At 39.3% G+C, this 21,332-nt stretch overlaps 2 protein-coding genes across 11 annotated transcripts in view; one reads left to right on the top strand and one right to left on the bottom strand.

Moving 5' to 3' along the window:
• Positions 1–10,463, bottom strand: part of LOC147030228 (leucine-rich repeat-containing protein 3-like) — a 51,270-nt gene extending 40,807 nt beyond the window's left edge. Inside the window, exons 1-3 of the mRNA XM_085874074.1 lie at positions 10,341–10,463; positions 10,034–10,230; positions 421–532 (exon numbers count right to left, since the gene is read on the bottom strand). The gene's annotated coding sequence lies outside the window, so the exon portion shown is untranslated. The remainder of the gene's footprint in view (positions 1–420; positions 533–10,033; positions 10,231–10,340) is intronic.
• Positions 10,464–10,528: 65 nt separating this feature from the next.
• LOC147030227 (cytochrome c, testis-specific-like) lies at positions 10,529–21,251 on the top strand. 10 transcript variants are annotated; one of them, XM_085874091.1, is made up of 4 exons: positions 10,529–10,547; positions 14,617–14,729; positions 15,681–15,776; positions 19,673–21,251. In XM_085874091.1, exons 2-4 carry the CDS (start codon positions 14,627–14,629, stop codon positions 19,825–19,827), a joined length of 354 nt encoding a protein of 117 aa, XP_085730217.1. In that variant the 5' UTR covers positions 10,529–10,547; positions 14,617–14,626; the 3' UTR covers positions 19,828–21,251. The 10 variants fall into 10 exon arrangements, with proteins under 10 accessions (XP_085730217.1, XP_085730215.1, XP_085730207.1 ...); XM_085874089.1 differs by lacking the exon at positions 10,529–10,547 and adding an exon at positions 13,549–13,680; XM_085874081.1 differs by lacking the exon at positions 10,529–10,547 and adding an exon at positions 13,577–13,717.
• The last annotated feature ends 81 nt before the right edge of the window (positions 21,252–21,332 follow it).

The raw sequence follows: 21,332 nt of genomic DNA, 5'->3' as shown, positions 1-21,332 counted from the left end.
GAACAATGTGATTGTATAATCGATTGTGATATCCACAATTGGAAATTTGTGATTTATAATAGTTTGACATTTGTACTTTCACACCTGTGAACCTTTATTTCGCCATATATATATATATATATATATATATATATATATATATATATATATATATATATATATATATATATATATATATATATATATATATACATACATTTCCTTTTCTCCAGAGGTAAACTGATTTTACACTTTTATATATATATATATGACGTTAACGTTTACTTCTGCTGTTAACGGTGCAGTTTATTGTTCAAGTTCGAGGAAGAGAAGCACATTCTGCACTGAAATGAGCAATAGCGAATGTGCTTCGATTGAATTTTGTGTAAAAGCTGTGATTAAAATGGAGTGCAAACTTGGCCGATGAAGTGTGACGCATACCCCGTGTGAGGAGGAGAATGGTCGCGCGAAGAACTCCATCGATGTGTGCAATGGTTGAAGCATCTGCGAGGTCGGCGATTCCAACACCAGCTGAGTAATACCAAATGAAGACCTGAGTGCAAGAAGTACTTTAGTCACAAAATAACACTTTTGAGATATTGAGGATCAAAGTTTTCAAAACATGCTACAGATACTTTTTTTTAAGGTGGCATACTATAGAGCCTGTTGCTGGTTCCAGGGGCTATACAGAGCAGACAACCCCAATTTTGTGGAAAAATAATCCTTTGTTACGAAGAAAACGAGAAAATTAGTTTTGGACTCAAGTACTTTTTGTGGCTAAATACCTGGACTTAGGTACTTTGAACACACAAAGCCCTTTATTGCTCATTTTTGATTGCCAAACAGTCATTTTTGCTACGTCTTATGGGGCTGTACAGTGTACATACATCCAATCCATGGGGAATCTGGGTCAGCACAGCATTGCACTGCACTGCCACATCAGCTTTTGAGCCCTCATAAAACTGCATAACGAATGTAGTGCCTTTTTCAGTACCAGCAAAGTATCATGCATAGAAACTACATACCTGATGCTTTGGCATCCTTCATTCTCTTTCTAGCCCAGTCTCCAGGGTTTCTTTTACATTTTTTGCCCCTGTCATGCCTGTTATCAGGGTTATCCTCATTCACACCATGCTGTCCAGCCTCCATGGTCACCATTTTCACAGCTTGTCATGTGACACATCCTAGCATTTTGATTGGATAGTCATGGACTTAGGAACTTCTTGCTCAAACATTATGGACTTGGGTATTTCTTGCACTACATTTTAGTGAATTCAACAATGACCATACACCAATATGCAGGACTTGAGTACTGACTTTTGGAATTTTTTTGGTATCAAATGATGCTCGCCATTATAGGTTATAGTACTGGTAGTACAGTGGATAAGCACAATAATTGTGTTTTATGAAAAAGCATGAATTTTCTGACATAGTTGGTGAATACCATAAGGTTTATTTTCAGATGTGGAGGGAAGTCAGATTTGATCTCTGAGGACCGTGAGAGGTCAAATCCAAGATGGCCACCAGTCCACCGGGTCTAATGTTCAAACGCGTTTAATTTTGGAACTAAACAGTGTAAAAAAAACATTTAAGGTGTCATTTCCAACTAAGTTTGGAATGGCCATTTGTTTGGTGATACTTTTAAGATCGCCAGGAGCCAAGGAAATGCATTTCGATCAAGGTCAAATTACGTTAAAAACTTTTGGACATTCTTTTGGTAAAGACAATGGATTGGACCTATGCAATATAGCGAAACTTCGCTTCCATTTTGACACTATAGGGATAATAATACAAAAAAATTAACAGAATAGTCCCATGCTGCTGGTCTATTTAATACGTTATTAATAGCAATGATGATGATGGTAATGGTGGTGATCAAAATCTAACCGCCTCCAGCCAGAAGCACAGTGCAGTGCACTTGAGCGCAGCTTTGGCACACTTGCACCGTCCAGTGCATCCTTTCTCATAGCGACAGCGGATCAATTCATGGAACGATTTTGATGCTTCGGGGAGAGTGGTCCAAAGCGACTGCCACCCAGTTGTTTCCTTTGTCCAGCCCCAGTCAGATGGCTCTGGCATCTCTGGATCCAGGACCAATGCCTGGTTCCAACAGTTGGCCTGGGAGCAAGTGCACTTGATGTGCTGTTTGAGTGCTGCCTGGGTTGGAGGAATGTTCTCTGGAGTTCTAGACTTCTGTGTGAAGAGCTGTTTCCTGGCATGATTCACTTCCGTGCTCTCACTGGTTCGGTCGTACATTAGCACCACAAATCGCTCTAGCAGTAACATTGATCCTTCACTGACCTCACTTGGCATGCATAGGAGTTCATTGAAAGCATCATTCACCTCTGGGAAAGACTTCCAAGTTTCCCAGGCAGTCTTCTTTCCTCTGCCAGCAAATGCAGATACAGTCACACCTGGTGAAAGCGTGAAGGACTGGGAGAGTCGGACACTGTGTTGGATTCATTGTGGCAACCATTTCGTGAACAGCTATGTAACGAAAGCTTGACCTGACACCAAGGGCAACCTACAGCTCATTAGGAGCTGTCTTGCTGAATGAAGCTACAGCCAGTACTACCACATCAGTATCAACGGTACGTATGGTCACCTTCTTACACCCCTTTTGCACAGCATCTGCCACATGCAGAAGTAGACGAGTGTCGTCCTGCGAACATGGGGCAAGGCAGGCCAAGTATGATGCAGCCGGAGAGCAAAGGACTCCACTTCCATCTGTTGCATACAGTTCCTTGCCATCTGCTAGAGGAAGATGAACAACGACACGTGACAGGAAAGCAAACAATTCGGTTTTGTTATCATCGCATCGAAGGAAGTCCTTCCAGTTCTTTGGCATCACAGTAGAAGGAGCCACTCTTTTCTTGGTGTCCTTTTCCGTCTTCTGTCTTGTTGAGGCTTTGAGGCTGGCGGGTTGGTACACATCCCAGACAAGGTTGATGCGGCCGCTTTTCTCAAGTTGAGCAGAGATGTATGGTGCAAACACTCTTTCTCCATACTCTTGAAATGTTCTTGATGTTCCCGGATTTAGCATTTGAACCACAGCTGCACCATCAAGAATTGTTGCATCAGCCATAGGCACACTATTCTTTTTGAGCAGATCTGATTCCAGGCAGCGAAGTCGATCTGATTTCACCCCAATCCAAATTTTCCCTCCAGTTGACACAGTTGGCGGGGCTGCCTGGTTTTCATGGGAGAAGAAATTGTCCATGTCTCTGTCTCGTGTTTGACAGGAGATGTACAGCCTCAAAGAGACCACAGTCACTCTTTAGTGCTGCGAGCTGCGCCGAGCACAGTCACTTGAGCGATGTCACTTGACGATTACCAGACTCCGACAGGTCATCTCTGGATGCAAAGCTGAGTGCTGGCATAAAGGGGGGATTTTCTTTTATTTTATCTTTCCCCTTGTCTGCTTTTGGGACTGAGTGGAGACGTTTCAAATTAGAACACAATGAAAGCACCAACTACCATACCACATTTTACATCAAGGCTATCTTCTTAGATACATGTCAATATACAGGATATCTTTATTGGTAAGGGTCAGCAAAACATAGAACTCTACAGATAATGCATCTATACCCAACTAGTCCAAGCATGGATATATATACAATACATAACCACCACATCCGCCTCAAGCACACCCTCTGAGGGGCTAAATAACTAAATTCGCCACAATGAATGACACCACTCAGTATTCATTTGCAAATTTCAACTGATTGCTTATTTTTTGATAAATTTTGACCCTGACCTTGACCTAAATTAATTTCGCTGAATTCTGACATTCTCAAGGTAATATGGGATAGGTAAAGCCTAGAAGTGAACGTAGAATTCTTCTTACATTCGCTTCTTAAATATATCAAATTAAAGTCTTTTTGCTATGAAAAAATAAATATTACCTAAACATTACCTTCACAACAACAACTACACTGCCGAGGACAGGATCTCATCTACAAAAATAAATATTACCTCAACATTACCTTCACAACAACAACTACACCGCCTCGAACAGGATCTCATCTGAAAAAATAAATATCACCTCAACATTGTACCTCAACATTACCTTCACAACAACTATACCGCCTAGAACAGGATCTCATCTACAAAAATAAATATTACCTCAACATTACCTTCACAACAACAACTACACCGCCTCGAACAGGATGTCATCTGAAAAAATAAATATTACCTCAACATTGTACCTCAACATTACCTTCACAACAACTATACCGCCTAGAACAGGATCTCATCTACAAAAATAAATATTACCTCAACATTACCTTCACAACAACAACGACTTCGCCTAGAACAGGATCTCATCGAAAAAAAATAAATATTACCTCAACATTACCTTCACAACAACTATACCACCGAGAACAGGATCTCATCTGAAAAAAAAATCCTCAACATTACCTTCACAACAACAACTCCACTGCCGAGAACAGGATCTCATCGAACAAAATAAATATTACCTCAACATCACCTTCACAACAACTATTCCGCCGAGAACAGGATCTCATCGAAAAAAATAAATATTACCTCAACATTATCTTCACAACAACAACTATACCGCCGAGAACAGGATCTCATCTGAAAAAAAAAAATCCTCAACATTACCTTCACAATGACAACTACATCGCCTAGAACAGGATCTCATCTAAAAAAAATAAATGTGAACTCAAGATTATACCTCAACATTACCTTCACAACGCCAACTACACCGCCGAGAACAGGATCTCATCTGAAAAAATATATTACCTCAACATTATACCTCAACATTACCTTCACAACAACAACTACACCGCCGAGAACAGGATCTCATCTGAAAAAAATATATTACTTCAACATTATACCTCAACATTACCTTCACAACAACAACTACACCGCCGAGAACAGAATCTCATCTGAAAAAAAATATTACCTCAACATTAAACCTCAACATTACCTTCACAACAACAACAACACTGCCGAGAACAGAATCTCATCTGAAAAAAATAAATATTACCTCAACATTACCTTCACAACAACAACTACACCGCCAAGAACAGGATCTCATCTGAAAAAAATATATTACCTCAACATTATACCTCAACATTACCTTCACAACAACAACACTGCCGAGAACAGAATCTCATCTGAAAAAAATAAATATTACCTCAACATTACCTTCACAACAACAACTACACCGCCGAGAACAGAATCTCATCTGAAAAAAAAAAATTCCTCAACATTACCTTCACAACAACTACACCGTCTAGAACAGGATCTTTTCTGAAAAAAATAAATATTACCTCAACATTATATCTCAACATTAACTTCACAACAACAACAACACTGCCAAGAACAGAATCTCATCTGAAAAAAAAAAAATCCTCAACATTACCTTCACAACAACTATACCGCCTAGAACAGGATCTCATCAAAAAAAATTAATATGACCTCAACATTATACCTCAGCATTGCCTTCACAACAACAACTACACTGCCGAGAACAGAATCTCATCTAAAAAAAAAAAATCCTCAACATTACCTTCACAACGACAACGACACCTCCTAGAACAGGATCTCATCCAAAAAAAATTAATATTACCTCAACATTACCTTCACAACAACAATACCACCGAGAACAGGATCTCATCTGAAAAAAAAATCCCTCAGCATTACCTTCACAACAACAACTACACCGCCTAGAACAGGATCTCATCCAAAAAAAATAAATATTACCTCAACATTACCTTCACAACAACAACTACACCGCCGAGAACAGAATCTCATCTGAAAAAAAAAATTCCTCAACATTACCTTCACAACAACTACACCGTCTAGAACAGGATCTTTTCTGAAAAAAATAAATATTACCTCAACATTATACCTCAACATTACCTTCACAACAACAACAACACTGCTGAGAACAGAATCTCATCTGAAAAAATAAATAATCCTCAACATTACCTTCACAACAACTACACCGCCGAGAACAGGATCTCATCAAAAAAAATTAATATTACCTCAACATTATACCTCAGCATTGCCTTCACAACAAGAACTACACTGCCGAGAACAGTATCTCATCTAAAAAAAAAAAAATCCTCAACATTACCTTCACAACGACAACTACACCGCCTAGAACAGGATCTCATCCAAAAAAAATTAATATTACCTCAACATTACCTTCACAACAACAACAATACCACCGAGAACAGGATCTCATCTGAAAAAAAAATCCCTCAGCATTACCTTCACAACAACAACTACACCGCCTAGAACAGGATCTCATCCAAAAAAAATAAATATTACCTCAACATTACCTTCACAACAACAACTACACCGCCGAGAACAGGATCTCATCTGAAAAAAATATATAACCTCAACATTATACCTCAACATTACCTTCACAACAACAACTACACCGCCGAGAATAGAATCTCATCTGAAAAAAAAAATTCCTCAACATTACCTTCACAACAACTACACCGTCTAGAACAGGATCTTTTCTGAAAAAAATAAATATTACCTCAACATTATACCTCAACATTACCTTCACAACAACAACAACACTGCCGAGAACAGAATCTCATCTGAAAAAAAAAATAATCCTCAACATTACCTTCACAACAACTACACCGCCGAGAACAGGATCTCATCAAAAAAATTAATATGACCTCAACATTATACCTCAGCATTGCCTTCACAACAACAACTACACTGCCAAGAACAGAATCTCATCTAAAAAAAAAATCCTCAACATTACCTTCACAACGACAACTACACCGCCTAGAACAGGATCTCATCCAAAAAAAAATTAATATTACCTCAACATTACCTTCACAACAACAACAATACCACTGAGAACAGGATCTCATCTGAAAAAAAAATCCCTCAGCATTACCTTCACAACAACAACTACACCGCCTCGAACAGGATCTCATCCAAAAAAATTAATATTACCTCAACATTCCCTTCACAACAACAACGACACTGCCGAGAACAGAATCTCATCTGAAAAAAAAAAATTCCTCAACATCACCTTCACAACAACTACACCGCCTAGAACAGGATCTTATCTGAAAAAAATAAATATTACCTCAACATTATTCCTCAACATTACCTTCACAACAACAACTACACCGCCTAGAACAGGATCTCATCTGAAAAAATAAATATTACCTCAACATTACCTTCACAACGACAACTACACCGCCGAGAACAGGATCTCATCTAAAAAAATAAATATTACTTCAACATTACCTTCACAACAACTACACCGCCTAGAACAGGATCTCATCTGAAAAAAAAAAATTCCTCAACATTACCTTCACAACAACTACACTGCCTAGAACAGAATCTTATCTGAAAAAAATAAATATTACCTCAACATTATACCTCAACCTTACCTTCACAACAACAACTACACCGCCGAGAACAGAATCTCATCTGAAAAAAAAAAATTCCTCAACATTACCTTCACAACAACTACACCGCCTAGAACAGGATCTCATCTGAAAAAATAAATATTACCTCAACATTACCTTTACAACGACAACTACACTGCCAAGAACAGGATCTCATCTAAAAAAATAAATATTAGGCCAAAAAAAAAAATGTTGCATTGGCGTAACGGGTCACTGAAAAATAGGGTAGGTCGGTCGGGATCTTTTTTTTTTTTTTTTTTTTTTCTTCCTAATAAATCCCTCCCAAAATCTCCCCCGGCTCGAGTACCACCCTTTTTGTCGGCGGGTTCTGTCCGAAACACTTCCGGGTTTTTGCGATCGCGATCGCAATCAACAAGATACTTGAAAACGACAGCAAAACAACAAAAATAGCAATAAAATAGGGTCGGCAAAATTTTTCGATAGCAAAAAAACAAAAAAAAAAACGTAGGGTCGGCGGAATTTTTAGGGTCGGGCGGGTTACGCCAATGCAACATTTTTTTTTTTTTGGCCTTACCTCAACATTTTATCTTAACATTTCCTTCACAACAACTACACCGCCGAGAACATAATCTCATCTGAAAAAAAAAATTCCTCAACATTACCTTCACAACAACTACAACGCCTAGAACAGGATCTTATCTGGAAAAAATAAATATTACCTCAACATTATACCTCAACATTACCTCACAACAACAACTACACCGCCGAGAACAGAATCTCATCTGAGAAAAATTAATATTACCTCAACATTACCTTCACAACAACAACAATACCACCGAGAACAGGATCTCATCTGAAAAAAAAAATCCCTCAGCATTACCTTCACAACAACAACTACACCACCTAGAACAGGATCTCATCCAAAAAAAAATAAATATTACCTCAACATTACCTTCACAACAACAACTACACCGCCAAGAACAGAATCTCATCTGAAAAAAAAAATTCCTCAACACCACCTTCACAACAACTACACCGCCTAGAACAGGATCTTATCTGAAAAAAATAAATATTACCTCAACATTATTCCTCAACATTACCTTCACAACAACAACTACACCGCCTAGAACAGGATCTCATCTGAAAAAATAAATATTACCTCAACATTACCTTCACAACGACAACTACACCGCCGAGAACAGGATCTCATCTAAAAAAATAAATATTACTTCAACATTACCTTCACAACAACTACACCGCCTAGAACAGGATCTCATCTGAAAAAAAAAAAAATCCTCAACATTACCTTCACAACAACTACACCGCCTAGAACAGAATCTTATCTGAAAAAAATAAATATTACCTCAACATTATACCTCAACCTTACCTTCACAACAACAACTACACCGCCGAGAACAGAATCTCATCTGAGAAAAAAAATTCCTCAACATTACCTTCACAACAACTACACCGCCAAGAACAGGATCTCATCTGAAAAAATAAATATTACCTCAACATTACCTTTACAACGACAACTACACTGCCAAGAACAGGATCTCATCTAAAAAAATAAATATTAGGCCAAAAAAAAAAAATGTTGCATTGGTGTAACGGGTCACTGAAAAATAGGGTAGGTCGGTCGGGATCTTTTTTTTTTTTTTTTTTTCTTCCTAATAAATCCCTCCCAAAATCTCCCCCGGCTCGAGTACCACCCTTTTTGTCGGCGGGTTCTGTCCGAAACACTTCCGGGTTTTTGCGATCGTGATCGCAATCAACAAGATACTTGAAAACGACAGCAAAACAACAAAAATAGCAATAAAATAGGGTCGGCAAAATTTTTCGATAGCAAAAAAACAAAAAAAAAAACGTAGGGTCGGCGGAATTTTTAGGGTCGGGCGGGTTACGCCAATGCAACATTTTTTTTTTTTGGCCTTACCTCAACATTATATCTTAACATTTCCTTCACAACAACTACACCGCCGAGAACAGAATCTCATCTGAAAAAAAAAAATTCCTCAACATTACCTTCACAACAACTACACCGCCTAGAACAGGATCTTATCTGGAAAAAATAAATATTACCTCAACATTATACCTCAACATTACCTCACAACAACAACTACACCGCCAAGAACAGAATCTCATCTGAGAAAAAAAATTCCTCAACATTACCTTCAGAACAACAACTACACCGCCTAGAACAGGATCTCATCTGAAAAAATAAATATTACCTCAACATTACCTTTACAACGACAACTACACCGCCAAGAACAGGATCTCATCTAAAAAAATAAATATTACTTCAACATTACTTCACAACAACTACACCGCCTAGAACAGGATCTCATCTGAAAAAAAAAATTCCCTCAACATTACCTTCACAACAACAACTACACCGCCTAGAACAGGATCTCATCTGAAAAAATTAATATTACCTCAACATTACCTTTACAACGACAACTACACCGCTAAGAACAGGATCTCATCTAAAAAAAAAAAATATTACCTCAACATTATATCTTAACATTTCCTTCGCAACAACTACACCGCCGAGAACAGAATCTCATCTTAAAAAAAAAAATTCCTCAACATTACCTTCACAACAACAACACCGCCTAGAACAGGATCTCATCTAAAAAAATAAATATAACCTCAACATTATACCTCAACATTACCTTCACAACAACAACTGCACTGCCGAGAACAGAATCTTCTTCTTCTTCTTTCGCTGCTCCCGTTCAGGGTCGCCACAGCGGATCATCCGTATGATCCGCATAGTGATTTGGCACATGTTTTACGCCGGATGCTCTTCCTGACGCAACCCTGGTCGCCTCTTACGACACAGGGATAACTGCCGAGAACAGAATCTCATCTGAAAAAAAAAATTCCTCAACATTACCTTCACAACGACAACTACACCGCCTAGAACAGGATCTCATCTAAAAAAATAAATACTAGAAGTGAGCGTCGTATTCTTCTTACATTCGCTTCTGACTTTGCCTTCAACTTGTTCACAACTGTATACGCAATTTCCGGTTACTTCGGCCTGGATCACTGATCTCTATTACTGGATTGGTCACGTCCACAGCGATTGTATACGGAGGAGTGAAGTCACCTTGAAGTTCACTTTCCGCCATCTTGTCTCCCCCAAAACATCACTGCAGCGAATACGAAAACAGCAGACTGGCAGTAAGAAATCTCCAAATGCAAACAATAAACTTTGCTTGTAACTCATGCAAAGTTTTATTAGTTGGTGTGATGAACTTGTGAAAATCACAGACCTCATGTGACCGTGAGAGAATGTCACTTTGCGTGGTTTAATCACCTTTTACGTCTGTGCGCTGACGTGGAACGTTGACATTTCACATTTTGCTGCCTGCTTACCTCCCATATCTCTTACCACCCCGAGATCCTTCCCCCATGTGACACACTCCAACATTACGCCTTGTATCCTGTAATCTCTATTTATATTGTTCTTCGGAAGAACTTCTTCCCCATCCCCAACACCTTACACTTGCTCAGGTTAAATTACATTCTCCAATCTTTTGCCCAATCTATGAGAGTATGAACACTTTCCTGAATCTGATCACCACCCCCTCTGCTATCCAGCTTCCCTCCAAGCTTTGTGTCATCTGCAAATTTGGAAAACCTCTTCACCCCTCTCTCCAAATCATTGATGTAAACAATTAATAGTCATGGTCCGAGTCCTGATCCCTGAGTACATATAAAGTTGACAACATTAAGAGAAGAAAGAGAGGTGGGATGGAAGGGATCCATGGTGTAAGGGAGGGAAGTGACTGAGGGGGAGAGTCTGATGGGGGGAAGGGGGGTTCCTTCCCCCACTCCTCCAAATGGTAGGGGAATGTTGATTTAACCTGAAGTTTGTACATTCTAAAACATTCTTGTATGCAAAATGAAAGCAGTCTCATCATCTTCTTCATTTATTGATGTAATTTTTCAGTTTTTAACACGTAACTCCTGAATATGTTTTGAACTTTACATTGTATAACACACTAGGAGTGTTGAGATGGGGGGGTACCCCACAGTGCCTGTGAGAAAAGTACACAGCTACATGATATTATTTACGAGAAGGATATTATATTTATAAGGTTTCAGGATGTGTTGGACATTGAAAGGCGATGTATGGAGTTATTGGCCTCGTCATGGTTAACTTTTACCTGCGAACTTTGGTCTCAAAATGCCCTTCAATCCAACATCTTGTAGTTTACAACCTTGCCCCGAAAACATTAAGAAATGTAGAATAACAAAAAATTGCCTAAAATAACAAAACATATTTTAAATAACATAAAAAAAAACATGACTTTAGTTTTGTTTTGTTATTGATGAAGTGACCTGGAGCCTAATGTAACTTGGATGTTAGGCCTATGTTTGTTTTCCGATCCAACCCTGTTGTCGGGCCTCATAATATGCATTGATCGCCTCCTTACAATTGCCAAGGAGCTCCAAGGGGTTTTTCCGGAATTAGATTGAGTAATAGGAACTGTAATTTACTTCAAAATCCATTAAAATATGAGACAGAAGTTGAAATATATTTGAAGAAATATATTTTGCAAAATCGGCCGGGCCCGGTTCAACGTTGCGTGTTACGACAGTTCGCCTCTTTTGGGGGAGACAAGATGGCGGAAAGTGCACTTCCGGTGGCTTCACGCACGAGCCGTTGTGACCAATCCAGTGGTAGAGATCAGTGGCCTGGATTCGGGATCGGCGATCAAATAACGTAAATCACGATTAAAAATTATTTTTTGATGATGCGGGAGATATCTTTATTAAAATCAGTGGAGGAAATATACACCATGTCTGATATTATTTGGGTCTTTCATGTCTCCAACGATGCCTTTATCTCCCAGCATGCATTATTCCCCATGACAAAAACCGGAAACAAAAAAAAACCAGAAGCAAAAAAAAAAAAAAAACGGAAGCAAAAGGGTCATAGCCAACGACACGGATTCCAAATTGCCAGAGTATTGTGTTGTTGTTTCCTTTTCTCTCATGTGCACGCGTTAAGTAATATTCACAAGATATAAATAAAACCCAATCGTGTTTATACACCGCACAGTGTTTAAAAAAAAAAAAACCGGAAGCAAAAGGGTCATAGCCAACGACACGGATACCGAATGGCCAGGGGTATTGTGTTGTTGTTGTTGCTTCCTATTCTCTCATGTGCACGCATTAAGTATGAAGCTCACTGCGTTCGCTATCACCAAATGAATGGGCATCCCCAATTTCGTTGGAAATGGCACCGTAAATGTTTTTCTGCGCAGTCTGGTTCCAAAATTAAGGACGTTTGAACATTAGACCCGGGTGACTGGCGGCCATCTTGGATTTGACCTCTCACTGTCCCCTCAGAGGTCAAATCTGACTCACCTCCACATCAGTAAATAAACATTATGGTATGACCTAACTATGCTAGAAATTTCATGCTTTTCTCATAAAATGCACAATTTCGTAAAATATGAGAGCTTATCCGCTGTACGACATGGAACTTGTGTGATGAAATAAAGGATGGAGTGACGCGCGATCACGTGTCGCGCGGCTCGCACACGGGACAGATAAAACCGAGATGCCGCGCGGTCGGTGGGATTGTCCCTGAGGCATTGTCATTTACGGCGGTGGTTCACTTGGTGTTCGTTGAATGGTGAGAATTGAGAGTATACCGGACTCCGTGCTTATGCTGGCTAATTGCCGATATATTTTGCGGTGATTGACTGCACATGTATTCCTTTTGCGTCTGTAGAGACGGCTTCAATCACGTGAAATAAAGCCTTTTACTCCGAAGGTTTTCCGCACGCATTCATTTCAACTTGCTTGATTCAAAGCGCCTCAAGTAAACTCTCCAACGGAACGGAGCGCTCGGCACTGCTTAACAGCATGGCGATCAACATGTAAACAATGTTTTAAATATCGTGGGAAGAGCAAATGGTGTCTGGGTCGTCGTTTTCAGTTTTACTTGACCCTCTTGTGATAACTTCCATGAACCGGTTGATTGTGTAATCGTACCGGCGACGACGTACGAGGAAAGAGGGACGGAAAGATAAATCAATGGAGTCAAGAAGGAGGAGCTCCGGACCGAGCTTATCAATGCACCTCGCGCAGTGCATTCTGGGAGGAGTTTTCGGTGTTTGTGACGGAAAGATAAATAAATGGAGTCATGAAGGAGGAGCTCCGGACCGAGCTTATCAATGCACCTCGCGCAGTGCATTTTGGGAGGACCTTTCCGTGTTTGTTCGATGTTGAAGAATTCGGATGAAAAGTCGAAGAGTAATAATAATTAATATTTTAATAACACCTCGGTATTTTAAAGGTACGAACACAACCCCATGTCGGCAAACACGCAGAACGTAAGTTTTTTTTAAAAAATGACGTATGCGGAAGTAGTTAAGAAAGTCCAAAATCGAAACTATGTCGCGGAAGTTCTGTGAACGTTTCCCAGGACAAGCTTCTCTCGTTTTCGTTTAGACTTCGATTTTAGACTTTCCCTCAGACGCAGGAAGTGAAAATCTTGTTTAACACGGTGGAGTTTACGTCTTTATTCGTGTGTGTATACGTGTGTGTGTACGTGTGTGTGTACGTGTATGTGTGTGTGTGTACGTGTGTGTGTGTACGTGTGTGTGTACGTGTATATGTGTGTGTGTGTACGTGTGTGTGTGTATATGTGTGTATGTGTACGTGTACGTGTGTGTGTGTATATGTGTGTGTGTGTACGTGTACGTACGTGTACGTGTGTGTGTGTGTGTGTGTGTGTGTGTGTGTGTGTGTGTGTGTGTGTGTGTGTGTGTGTGTGTGTGTGTGTGTGTGTGTGTGTGTGTGTGTGTGTGTGTGTGTGTGTGTGTGTGTGTGTGTACTTGAACTGACCCTCACCTGTGTGACTAATATCCATACCTGGAGACGTATGGAGGAATGAAATGTGTTGCTCACATACTGTATCCAGGGTGCTGTTGATTTGTAGTAATATCCAGGATACTTGGCACGATCCAAACGAGGCAAGATAGCCATTTTGATTTTGGACATTGGTCTGTGACTCATCCGGATTGTTCGCCATGTTTGGGGTTTTTGTTGATAACCAGTTGGAGTTTCAGATTCGACTCCATAACGTCCATTTTTAACCCGAGATGCAGTCCTTCTCATTCCTCCGTATTCACTGTGTGCAATGCCGGATGTCTCTTCTGGGCCGTGTCTTCGATCCTTGCAGGTGTGAGGAAGACAATGTGCAGAATTGTGTGTTTTTTTTTCCTCCCAGACAGACATTGATGGCGATTGGAGAAACAGAAGAATTCTCAGTGGCCAATGCAGAAAAGGGCAAGAAGGTGTTTCTCCAGAGATGCGCACAGTGTCACACCCTGGATAGGGGAGGTAGGTCCTCAACATGGTGTTTGTGTGGTTTCTCTCCAGATGTCAATATCTCCAGTCCTTGTGGCCTCTTGTTGACATCTCTCAAAACGCACATCTTGTGCTTGGTCACTCGTCAAGAGCTTCATGTGAGCATTTGGAACATCAAAGTTTCAACCTCACTTTATGTTTAAAGATGATCTGCACTGAATTCCTGCAGTTTCAGAATTTCCTCCTTCCCCCCCCCTACATATAACCCTCTTCCCTCCTCCCCCCCTACATATAACCCATCTACAATCTCCCCACGTAATACATAATACATTGAACATAATTGACATCCTGTGTGTTATTTGCAAAACCGAAGATTTTTGCAAATATATTGGTCAGTCGATTGTGTTATTCTGTCTCTTTGTCTCTCAGTTGCCTACAGGTCACAATTTTAAACTGATCTTCACAAAACATCACCACCGTGGTAGAGTTTGGCATAAGAAAGAAGGCTATTGTTTTTTGAGGTCAAAAGGTCAACATAGGCCAACAACTTGGGTGGGATTTCTAAAATCCTTGGTTTTCATCCCATTAACTTGAAATTTGAAGAGGAGTTAGATTTGGTCATTGAATACAACAACCAATTATTTTTGAGGTCAAATTTGTTTTATGGATTTCGCAAGTATCGAGCTCTGCAGGACGTCTTCTTCTTTACTTTGGTTTTGCTCTGCTTGTTCTCATTGGTGGTTCTGTGTGGTCTCGGGGTTCATCTGATGCACGCCATTCTGTAACGTGTTCTCTCCTATTTATCTAAGCATTGATCACCATTGTATTAGATTGAGAAGTAGTTTGTCTACTGTTCACAGTTTGTGACCTTTGTCATCGTTAAACAAGTGTTTTAAAATTTGATTTTGCTCATTTTTAACAGTTTGACTCCAGGGATATAGGTTTTGTGTTCAGTTCAAATGATGTCATTTGTGTTGCGTTCAGGAAAACATAAAACTGGACCCAACCTGTGGGGACTGTTTGGCCGGAAAACAGGGTGGGCTGAAGGTTATAAGTACTCTCCAGCAAACAAGGAAAAAGGTATGAAATGGAAACGGTAACAAAACAAACGAGGTGGAAAATTATTACACATACAAGGTGAAATGTCATGACAAATGTACGTGATTGTGCAAACAAGAACACACCTGCACCACACCTTAAAGAGAACACACAATATAAAAGTTTTGGTTGGCATTGGTAAATGATGTGTACATGGTCAAGAAATTAAAACCAAAAAATAGAACACTTTACCCTGCGACGTCTTGTGAGAAAAAGGACACGGGAAGGGTCTTTAAACCCTTACTTTGCATACACGATCTAGATTCCCTATGAACCACGATTTTTGTCTGAGAGTTAATATTCCCCAATGCTGAGAGTGCGAGCTGCAAATTTGATTGGTCGAGATGGCATATTTTGTCGAAGTACTAAACTGGTGATTTGTGTTCTCGTGTTCAAATATATAATTTAATCAAAATAAAAGTTAAAGCTGTAGAAAATTATTTTTTTTTTTTTGGAAGTTTACAACCATTGATGCAGCGTCTTTTACACCACCTTATTTAACACGTTAAATTACTTCTTCATGCCTGTTGTTTGTGTCCTTTATGACATCCTTCAAAATTTCAAGTATACTGTTTGAAATTATTTTCAATTTTGTTTGACTGGCAGACAGGCAGAGGAAATAAATTGCCTTGCTCTGCACAATTGGGATGAAATTCTGTACAATTTGCCAAATTCTGAGCAAAGACACTGCTAAATTGCAGGTTCATATTCTAATTCTTGTTTTAGTGTTCAAAATATATAATTCAATTGCATTAAGTCGTTCCTCCATCATAGACTGACATCTGTAGACAGACAGAGTAAACCAATTGTTACTCCCACTTTGCCCACGGGGTAGAATCAGAATATTAAACATAAGACAAAACAAGGACAAATGTGTCCAAGAGCAGCGTCCTAAAGGTTTTGTCGGCTAAAAAAAAAAAACAACAACGTCCGATATTTCATCACGTGCCTTGATTAAGCCAATAGCGAGACCCGTCATAGTGTATTTACGTATTTACAAAATAAATAATGTATTTACGAAATTACAATATATTAAATGGAATAATATTTAAATAGTAACGTGAACTTTTCGAAACTTTAAAGCAAATGTCCGAATATATTTGAAAGTTCATGATAGACGCTCTCAAAAGGCACTGTCAATGCGAGGATGTGTACAAGTGCTCAGTATTTAAGGAGATCCGGATACTGTATATAAAGGAGCCGAGTCCTAATATAAAGGTTTTGTCTTCACAAGAAGAAGAACACAGAAGAAACAACGCCAAGCTCTCTATGAGCAGCGTTTGCTACACGAGACGCTGCTAAAAAAATCTAAACATATGGGAAGTTGAAACTTTATCTCTCAAAGTACAGTATTCCCCTCATACACAAACATAATTGTCCCCTTGATGTCATCTGCATAGAAGTCTTTGGGACAGTAAGCAGTTATCTCATGACATTTTGGGACACTTGCTTTGACATCTTCATTTACCATAAAGTTCATGATACCAAGATGTTTGTTGAGTGGGCCAAAGAGATGGTTGTTTGTATGAGTGGTCTCAACTGTAAGGAGGATGATTTACCACTTCCCAACCCATCTCTGCTGGAGTGGTTATGGTTACATTTGCTGAGGGAGGGCAAGGATTATCATGCAGCAATAGTCATGCCTTGAGACAGTGTGCCGAGCTGTCATCTGCAGCATATTGCTCGTCTCATTTCATCACAAGAAATTTGAGTACAGTGCATTTAACACTGTAGTAACATCCATTGAAGGAGGTGCAGTCTCTGGAACTCCAAGGCCTCAGGATCTGGCGGCTGGAACCTTTTTATATTTAACACATCCTATTTCCAGTCTCTCTGGTTCTAATGAAGTGTAAATCCTGAAACAGCACAACCTTGTAATCACTTCTGGTGGATAACTCTTAACCAGTTTATTCTCTTATTCTGCCAACACAGACCACTAGGATTGTGCTGGAATTAGCAGCTATACTTTCAAGGGAGGATCATATCTCCAAACTAGCATCAAAGGCTTGTCACCATCTTGGCATTCTTTGTAACATTAAGGCAATCTTGAGCTGCACCAAGCTCATCACAGTGTGCTAGGTTTTCCTACAGAGGTCAATGGAATATGCCTCTCCAGTCTGAGTTAAGACTCCTTCCCACCTTACTCCTGTTGAGGCAGTTAAAAACGAGGCCTTCCACACAATTAGAATCTGAAGACAGGAGGTTGGATTCTCAATGACTATCTCTCCTGTCGGTGGCAATTGGTGGGCTCTATTTTACACAACCTTACATCTGGCCATGCTCCTCATGCCATCTCCTACCTCTTCCCTTGACAAGAGAGCTCGGGTCACACTCGTTCCTCCAGAAAGCCTTACCTGCTCAGTGCTCACCTTCCTAAAATTGTGGCTGGTTGCCCACCTGCATTCATTTGTCCTTATTCTTATGGAATCATTGCCCTTTGTCGCATCCTCCTAACTTCAAGCTTTCAAATGTGCTGCGCACCACTACCTCTTGCACTCACCCTTGAACATCATCCAGAACCTCTTCTGGGTCATTCCATTTCAATTCACGCACCCTCCCATACTATACCTCAGATATGCCTGGAAAAAAAATTCTTAAAATACCTCTTCATGCCAAAAAACGGAATCCCAAGTTTCGGCTCAACATCTCCAATGGTTTCCGAGTTATAACCCCTCAAAATATGGGGGTCACGCCCCTTTTTCGCACTCGTGAATTGCACATTTTATTAACGTTTTTGAAGACTCATATCTTCTGTTCTAATTGAGATAGAAAGCTGAAAATTGGTTTCTAAGCTAATTCTGGCCCGAGCTTTCAGATTCCACCACCAGAAATTGCTTATCTCTTCGATGTTTGAAGTTATAGACCCCCAAAATCCTTATTTTGGTTTGGCACAAAATTGATTTTTGAGATATTGGGGGTCCATAATATTGACCCTTTTGAAGATTTTCTTTTTTTTATTACAAATGGTTTTTCCTAAATATTTGGGAACTGAACTGTGTACCAAAACAGTTTTAGGGTGAACTGAGCTTTAATGGGGGTATGGTGGAGTCCTAAACATCATTACGGAACAAAACTCCCCTTACGGATTGCTCAATTCAGGCCACCAGTTGACCCCATGGGCACGTGTTGGGGTTACTGAGCTTTTAAACATATAAACTAACATACTTAATCATACTTCAATTATTCACCTCCTTGTGTATGAACTGAATTTTTCAAAAAGGGTACTTTTTGTCCCAATTCCACTGAAATTTTCAGTCGAGAAACTAGGTCAAGTTTGATGACATGATTATTAGTCAACCAGGATGTACAAAAACATTCATCATCGCTTCAGATGGATGCACATGATGAAAAAAAAAAGTGATAAAGGAGCAATATCTTCCATAATTGTAAGAAAAAAGCCATTTTAACCCTTTGTAAAAAAATTATAGTTAAGTGTATATGATGTGGTACAGTAATCGTTATTCAACCAAGACATATGGGCTGAGGTGACCTCAAGAAACTGACCTCAAACAAGGAAATTAGGCCATTCGGCCCATCATTGCTATTGTGCATGCTCAGGTTAATTTTTGCTACAACTTTAATCATGGATGGTTTACAAAAGTCTAAATAACCTGATCTTGATCGTGTGGGTGTGTGGGGTTTGTTTGTTTGAGACACGGACATTCTGTGTGAGTTCAACATTCTGACTGTGTCTAAGTTCCATTGTTATCAGGGTTCAAATTTGTCCTTGGTTCCTCCTAATGGGTCTGCTTTATTTGCGTTCACGACTTGGAGTGAGAAAAGTTCCAAGGTCCCCTTCACATGGAGGACGACATGTCTAATCTTTGTAAAAAAAACAAAAAATGTTCATTACGGATTGTCTTTTGCACCATGGTAAGGTGTGACCTGGACAGAAGAAACGCTTCTGGTGTACCTGGAGAACCCTCGAAAATACATTCCAGGAACCAAGATGATTTTCCCTGGTATTCGGAAGAGGAACGAGCGTGAAGATTTGGTCGCCTACCTTAAACAAGAAACAAGTTCAAGGAAATAATATTTACAATTGCCTTTAAATTTGTCTCTAAATTATTGGAGACTTAATCACTGTGCCATACCTGTGGAGAAACTGTGACTGAAAGTACTTTTTGTAAACATTTGCACTTGAATCATTTTACTATTGATATGCATGAAGGTTAGGTGTAACCCTTCGGAGTATCTGGAAGCCTTTAGATACGGAGTTAATCGAACTGAAGGAAGGGGTTTTTTTGTTTGTTTTTTTAAAAAAGAAATCATTTTAGACTTTTTATACATGCACACGGAGATGCTTTTTCCAAATCAAATCATTTAATTTGAGGAACAACTTTGAGCTATACAATGGGACTGGTGTGATTAATCACAATCATTAGATCTCATGTCTGGCCTCTTTCATTGTCTGTCTGCTCTTGGATGTTTACAATAAGCCAGACCCTCCTAAAGAGGGATTGTTTTGAACTCCAGCAAGGTTAAAACTGTTACAAAGCATTATAAAATGTCAGACAAGTTGTACAAAATAAAATAAAACCTCATTATGCTACTTCGCTGTGATAGGGTCAGGCGATCAGTTTCAAAATGAAACCAACATTTATCGAGTTTACAAATACATTTTGACTTTCCGACGTAGAGAATAAATTTAATTTCCAAGCGAGAAAGTATTACATCACACTTGTACCAGCCTTTTGTGACTGGCTGTCTCGTTTCCATTCTAACATGGCATGACTCACACCCAAAAATAAAATGGGGGACCTGTGCAGGTTAAATTTTCAGCTCCTGAAAACATTCGCAACATGACCTTCAGTCGACCATTGGGTTATGGAACATCATACATAACCCAATGGTCGGGGTGACGGGAGTTTGTTGGTATCGAAAGGAGAATACAAAATGTTCAATGACCACTTCAACAAGTTACTCTCACTTCTGAAACGTGAATATTAAAGCACAAACTTATCAGATGTCCTTACATTTAATGATGAGCAACTTGTACAATATATATTTTTGTTTCCCAACAAAATGAAAAGTTTGTTTAATTTAGTTGAGATTAAATTTTTTAAACAATTTAAAATGTTGGTTCCAAATGTACCTACAGGGCTTTTGTTTCAGAACCTTCATTTTGCTCTGGGGCTTATGGGAAACATCTGAGAAAAGTAATTGATTTGAGTTCCAAAATAATAAAAGTCCCAAAGGTGTTATAGTTTGTACATCTAAAGGTGGCTGCATTGGAAAATATGTGGTGGTGTTTGGTTTGAATGGTTTTTCAGTTTTATAAGATTCCTTTAATTGTACTTTTATATCCTAAAGCAGCCAAATATAAAGTTTGAGTCCAAAAAAAAACAATTCACATGATGAAATGAATATTCCAGGTTGCGGTAATAACTGGTCTCAAGTTACGACTTGTTTCCCAGCTGTAAAGTTGTGTTTTGAATAAAAATAATTTGAAAACAATTGCATACCAAAGATTGAACTGCCATACAATATAGCAGAGAAACAGGAAGATGTAATGAGAAGGGAATGTTTGAAAATGAA

The sequence above is a fragment of the Eptatretus burgeri genome, chromosome 3 (genome assembly GCF_056783735.1).
Source record: "Eptatretus burgeri isolate ZD-2024b chromosome 3, Ebu_testis_v1, whole genome shotgun sequence".
Lineage (NCBI taxonomy): Eukaryota > Metazoa > Chordata > Myxini > Myxiniformes > Myxinidae > Eptatretus > Eptatretus burgeri.
Note: the sequence above shows the minus strand (reverse complement) of the source record. Positions and strands in the feature narration are given on the sequence as shown.